Here is a 6954-nt window from a genome sequence, read left to right as displayed (position 1 = left end):
GCATGAGGCTGTTATTGTATAGTTTTATTCTTTAGATATAAAGATTTGTTAATATTTAAAATTTATTTAACGTTGAACAAACACTTGCCAGTAAATAACATAAATTTAAATGCTGTAATTTCTACTGAATTTTTTTACAGTGTACAATGAAATGTTGAGTACAGTTTAGTATTTTATTATTTGTTATTACTACATTGTAGTATATATAATGTAGATTTAATGCAATTATACTACAATTTATTATTACAGTAAATTATTCACACTTTTATTTATCAACGCTAGATTAACTAGTGCGCCATCTGCCATTCCTAAACTCCAGTCCGTTCTTTCAGTAAACTGCATTTCCCGTCAAGCTATGCGCGCTTGTCCACGTGACGTAATGAAATCTGATATTCCGTGTCAGTCTAGTTATTTTTTTTCTTTATCTAAATTTTCCGCTTGCGGATGAGCGAACGTCTCTTAAGGCTTAAATATACACAATAGACACGCGTGAGTTAAATAATGCGTTGGTTGTGATGCAATCGCTTAATGCGATTTAAAGAAGAAGAACAAGAGGCTGTTATCAGTTGATCCTCTGGTCATGACTGTACAAGAAGTTCGCCAAAATCACAAGACCTGCGAGTCTCTGAAGCGACGGGAATTTCATCTGCGTTAAACATTTCATACTGACATCCATGAATGATAATACATAACATGGATGATCTGCACCTACCTATAGAGGTGAGTCTACATTAAAACAACAGGCTGGTAGTTGTTTCAAAGGAAACTTAATAACAAGCTAACTAACAAGTGTCCTTAGTAATGACACTCTAATCTTCGGTTCAAGAGGAGGATAACAAGATCACCCTGCTGACAAATAATAGAAATTCAAATTGTTTAATGATTATATTGGGAATTATACTGGAAACTAAACTGCAGTGGTCTCTGTGGGGGTCTTACTTGTTATGTGTTTGGGTCTTTTATGGTTGGGATGATATCTGGTGGTTACCAATAACCATTAAATCAAAACACACATAAAGGAATTCTGTAATGGCTGCTGGTTTATAATGGTATTTGTAATAGAAACCATTAGAATTTGTATTGTGTGTATTTTATCCTTTAAACCTGCCTTTCTTCTTATTTGCTCCAGGTAATCTCGTACATTTTAAGTTTCCTTCATGTGTCAGACCGAAAAGAGGCATCACTGGTGTGTAAGAGTTGGTACGCAGCAAGCCAAGACCTTCAGCTTCAGGTTCTTCTTATATAAAACCATATAAAACATTACGTTTTTATCTGTTTCCATATAATTGACACAGATCCCTGATTGATTTATCGCAGAAAATTGTCACCTTCAAATTCCCGGTTTCCACATCTTCACTGGACTTCATCCGTGCACTCGATCGGCATCCTCGCTGTGGTTTAGTCATCAGCCATCTTGATGGATCCAGCCTCTCACGGCAGGTTCTTGTGGAGGTCGGGGTTCACCTCGGCCCCCGTTTGAACAGTTTGGCGCTACCCGGCAGCAGCATCACAGAGTCCTCGCTGCTGGGTCTCCTACCACATCTGACTAACCTTCACAAGCTGGATCTTCAAGGCCTGGATAGTCTCTTCATGTCTGGAGCCTTTCTGTCTAGAGAAGAGCATCGGCAGCAGGTCACACCTTTATCTTCGGTTTAGCTCTATAGTACATCTGTTATAATGCATAAGTTTAATCCTATAATTGCACGTTTTTAGGTCCAACATGCATTGAGGAACCTGCAGGAACTGGACCTGTCCAGTCTCCGCTACCTCTCAGATCTATCTTTTAACAGGCTGACCTGCTGCACGCCCAGGTTACGCAGACTGGCACTGGCTGGATGCCACATTGCGTTCGAATTCGATCCGTATCGAGGCTGTCCAGTTGGGGCTGGCTCCTCCGCTCTGCTCTCCCTCCGTAACCTGTTGAGTCTCCTAAAAAAGCAGGCCGGCACGCTCCGCAGCTTGGACCTGAGTCGCACAAGCATCACTCCCAATTCCCTAAGCTCCATAGCTCAGGAGCCAGGTCTCCATCTGGAGGAGCTGAGCCTCCGTGGTTGTAAAGAGCTGACGGATTACTCCGTGGAAGTCCTTTGCAAGTGGCAAAATAATCTGAAGGTGCTGGACCTCAGCGCATGTACCGAGCTAACAAGCAGGACGGTGCAGGCGGTGGCGACGAAGCTGAATGAACTGCAGTCGCTCTCTGTGTCTCAGGACTGGAAGATAACGGATAAAGGCCTGGCAGAGCTGATGGCGCTGCCTCGCTTGAGGACTTTGGATCTGTCCGAGTGTCCACATGTCAGGAAGGGACTTTCTTCTCAACTGCCCAGAGCTCAACTGGAGAGTCTTAGCCTTAGGAATTGCACGTATATAAAGGTGAATTTTTATGAACATTGTCTACATTTTTCAGTATATGTGATCCCTGGGATTGAACCCAGAACATTTTGCAGCACTGCGAATGCAATTCTTCACTTATTTTCCCATTCCTCTTTATATCATTCACCTTTTATTCAGGATGCAGTCATATACTCTCTGAGTCGGATGCTAGGCAGTAACCTGAAAGTGCTGGACCTCACATCCTGCGTCAACATCACTGATTTAAGCGTTCAAGCCATCGCAAACTACCTGCCCTCCCTGTTAATGCTGCGACTCGCCTGGTGTAAAGAGATCTCAGACTGGGGGCTGCTGGGAATGGTGGAGCCCACCAAGGATTGTGAGGCAAAAGACAAACTGGTGAGATTCCCAGTGCTGGGAAATAAAAGTATAGCAACTTACATTGTTATACAATGTTTGTTCTTTAACAATAATGTAAGTTTTAACACCTCTTACTTATAAATGCCCCAAACGTTAAGGAGTATAAAGGCCCAAGCTTTACTAGGACCTTTGGAAACATGGGATTTTTCCAGCCTCCCAGTCTGCCTTTTCAGGATAAACCACAACTGGTGACGAATGAGGACCTGGGGGCGTTTAATGAACAGGAAAGGGCATCATTGGTGGCCCTCAAGGGCCTTCAGGAACTCGACCTGTCGGCCTGCTCTAAATTGACTGACATCAGCATTACACAGGTCGGTACAGAACAGATTTGTAATTGTGTTTATCATAAACGTTTAAATTACAAGGCTTTGAGCATTCAAAATTACCTTAGCATGACAATTATTTATTTTTGGATATGTCAGGTACTCCGTTTTCCCGACCTCCACCGTCTCTCGCTTTCCATGCTGCCGGAGATCAGTGATGAAAGCTTGGTGTCTGTAGCCTATCACTGTCGCAGCCTCACCAGCCTGTCCCTCAATCACTGTCCTCAGATCAGTGACCAGGGCATGGCGCGGGCCCTACCACTTCTCCAAAGACTACAGCATCTGGACCTGGCCTGCTGCGATGCCATTACAAATGAGTTAGTAACTTCAACCCACTTTAATAATTATACTCTATATAATAAATAGTTTGTTATATTTGTTAAGTCTCTACCAAAACTTGTGGCGGAATAAGTATCCATATCCACGAAAAAGCTAAGAAAATTTGCATTATGCCATCAATTTTTGTCGAAGCCACTTGGTTCGAAATTTTTATTTGTGCTTTGGTCATCCATACAATCTTTAAATCTTAGTTTAATCTTCCCAGTTTTAGGGCCGGTTTCGGTTTAGCTAAAGCCAGGACTTGGCCTTTGTTAAATTAACTCGTTCCCCACCAGCCATTTTTTTGAAAAGTTGCCCGCCAGCATTTTTTGTGATTTTCAAAAAATGCCTTCCATGAAAATTTTCTTCTAAATTATATATAAACATACAAATATATAAAATGTACGGAGCCCCTAAGGGGACACGGAGATAAAATTAAATAAAGTTTAGTTTCGCGTGCGCACGCGATAGATTCACGTGCGCACGCGAAACTAAACTTTAGATTTTTTTACTCCAATGTCCCCTTAGGGGCTCCGTACCTTAGGGGCTCGGTAAAAATGAAAGAACAGGCCCTCTGCTTTCAAACAAACTTTCATCCTATCCATATTTTTTCTCTGCTTATAAACTCTTCAATATGGGTATTTTTCTTTAAAAACATTTTTTGCAAAAAGCTGAAATAATTGCATTTTTGTGAAGGAATTTTGTTAGTGATCAGATTCAGAACGATTATCAAAACAGAGATACATACACAGAGTTTAAATTGGTAAATAACGTTTTGGCTTTAGTTTTTTCATAAATTGGGTAAGTGGATATCTAGTGGATAATCGCGGTATTGCAGATTAACATAAAATTTCATCAGGAACACTTTTTTATGCCAATGTTTTCTCTTAATTGACCAGATAACTCAGTGGCGGGGAAAGAGTTTAGATTTTTTAAGCATTTTTTTATAGACATGCTTTAGAAAAAGATGCTACTGGTTTGTATCTTAAAGGAATATTCAATTTTCTTAAAAGAAAAATCCAGATAATTTACTCACCACCATGTCATCCAAAATGTTGATTTCTTTCTTTGTTCAGTCAAGAAGAAATTATGATTTTTGAGGAAAACATTCCAGGATTTTTCCCATTCCAATGGACCCCAATAGAGCCCAACATTTAATACTTAACTCAACACTAAACAGTTTTTTTCAACAGAGTTTCAAATGACTGTAAACGATCCCAAATGAGGCATAAGGGTCTCATCTAGCAAAACGATTGTCATTTTTGACAAGAAAAATAAAAAATATCCACTTTTAAACCACAACTTCTCGTCTAAATCCGGTCGTGATGCGCCAGCGTGACCCCACGCAATACGTCATGACGTCAAGAGGTCACAGAGGACGAACGCGAAACTCCGCCCCAGTGTTTACAAGTGTGTTGAAAGAGGACCGTTCCTACGTTGTTGTATGTCGAATGATATTAATTAATGTCTTTGTGGCAGTTTATTGTTTACAATGGTCCGCAAATTTGTGTTTTATATATGTAACACGTGACCTCCCTACGTCACTACGCATTTACGTGAGGCCGCGCTGGACCGGATCTAGACGAAAATTTGTGGTTTAAAAGAGCATATTTTTTATTTTTCTTGTCAAAAATGACAATCGTTTTGCTAGATAAGACCCTTATGCCTCGTTTAGGATTGTTTATAGTCCTTTGAAACTCCGTTGAAAAAACTGTTAAGTGTTGAGTTAAGTATTAAATGTTGGGCTCTATTAAAGTCCATTAAAATGAGAAAAATCCTGCAATGTTTTCCTCAAAAAAAAAAATTTTTTCTCGACTGAACAGAGAGGGACATCGGCATTTTGGATGACATGGTAGTGAGTGGATTATCTGGATTTTTCTTTTAAGAAAATGGACTAATCCTTTAAGGCAAATCAATGGCACTGGCATATTTTAAGATCTGTACATGCAAGTTATTTTCATTTGAAAGCTCAAACATGTGTTTTAGTCTAGGACTAGCTTTGAGCCTCATCTGTGAAATCTGAGGTAAGAGTTGTGCTTTTTGCTTAACATGATCAATATGTTTCAGCAGAACTATATCTATTATCGCCCTGCACTGTGATCGACTGAAGACTCTTGATGTCTCCATGTGTAAGGATATAACAGTGCACCAAGTGGACCACCTTCAGTCTTACCTGCCCTTCCTTGAAAAAGTTCAGTGTCGCTTTGTCACGGGGACAGATTTCACCATGGCACTTTGATTATTTCTGTAATGCACTGAAAGCCATTATATAAGGTTATACCACAGGGCTGTTGAATGCTTTATTCTGATTGGTTGAGAATTGATTTGAAAATAACACACACTGATTTCGAATTATTCAACAGCCTATCATCAGTTATTCCTTACATATATCATATGATAATATGATGTAAAGCTTTCATATAAATTTATAGCACCTTGAGTTTAGTTATAAGAGAGAAAATGGTTTTAAAATATTGTATTTTTTTGCGTAGAACTGAACAGGCACAGTATTTTATTCACTGCTTCTGAATGTAACGTTTTGAGATATTTCTGATCATTAGTTCTGTACAATATACATTATCTACTATTGATTAGTAGATTTATTACTGATGTAAAATGCACTTCCTCCAGACTGTATTTATGTCAGTCTAGTTCTTATATAATTTATTAAATGTCTTATTTGACATTGTCCTTGTATTTGTCTTTGTTTTACTGGGATCTAAATGTCCAAAGTCTTTAATACAGTTACATGCACATGAATGTAAGCATTTCATCAGCGCCCAAGTAAAAAGTCAAGAGCTGTTTGTGATAAGCTATCTGTTCAAAGGTCTGTATGCAGATTCATACTATCATTAGTTGCTATGCAACCCTTTGAAGAGTCAGCCTGTAATTACAACAGAAGTATTCAAAATGACATCATAAAACCTTAAATTATATATCTAATAGAAATTATATATCTTAAAGGTCTAATCATTTCCTGTCATTGCTTAAACAGTTTATAAAAGCAATTTTCTATATTGAGTGCCACAGCACCTTAATAGGATTGAGGTCAGGACTTTGACTAGGCCAAAGTCTTCATTTTGTTTTGCTTCAGCCATTCAGAGGTGGACTTGCTGGTGTGTTTTGGATCATCGTCCTGCTGAAGAACCTAAGTTCTCTTCAGCTTGAGGTCACGAACAGATGGCTGGATATTGTCCTTCAGGTTTTTTCAAACTGAGACCAGTCTTCATGCTGTTTTTGCTCAGCAATGGACTATTTATGCCCAATCGCTTTCTTATGGTGGAGTCATGAACACAGACCTTAACTGAGGCAAGTAAGGCCTGCAGTTCTTTGGATGTTGTGGGGTCTTTTGTGACCTCTTGGATGAGTCGTTGTTGAAACTGAACTCGGGTGTGATGAACCACAGTTATGTTTTAACAGAGGAGCAAGCACTTATTCACACAGGGCCAGATTTAGGTTTAGATTTTTTTCTTTCATAATAAAAACCTTAATTTAAAAACTGCATGTGTTCATTTAAATAAAAAAATTCACACCACTATATATGCCATAAGAATTGAATCCATGA

General features: G+C 39.1%; 1 protein-coding gene across 2 annotated transcripts; it reads left to right on the top strand.

Moving 5' to 3' along the window:
• Positions 1 to 356: 356 nt before the first annotated feature.
• fbxl9 (F-box and leucine rich repeat protein) lies at positions 357 to 6086 on the top strand. Of its 2 annotated transcripts, none has more exons than XM_073868674.1 (8): positions 357 to 720; positions 1130 to 1231; positions 1318 to 1632; positions 1714 to 2370; positions 2509 to 2727; positions 2922 to 3059; positions 3171 to 3388; positions 5460 to 6086. In XM_073868674.1, the coding sequence occupies exons 1-8, from the start codon at positions 679 to 681 to the stop codon at positions 5626 to 5628; spliced, it is 1860 nt and encodes a 619-aa protein (XP_073724775.1). In that variant the 5' UTR covers positions 357 to 678; the 3' UTR covers positions 5629 to 6086. The 2 variants fall into 2 exon arrangements, with proteins under 2 accessions (XP_073724775.1, XP_055049016.2); XM_055193041.2 differs by having other exon boundaries at positions 358 to 720; positions 2847 to 3059.
• Positions 6087 to 6954: the final 868 nt, after the last annotated feature.

The sequence above is a fragment of the Misgurnus anguillicaudatus genome, chromosome 6 (assembly GCF_027580225.2).
Source record: "Misgurnus anguillicaudatus chromosome 6, ASM2758022v2, whole genome shotgun sequence".
In the NCBI taxonomy this organism is placed as follows: Eukaryota; Metazoa; Chordata; class Actinopteri; order Cypriniformes; family Cobitidae; genus Misgurnus; species Misgurnus anguillicaudatus.
Note: the sequence above shows the minus strand (reverse complement) of the source record. Positions and strands in the feature narration are given on the sequence as shown.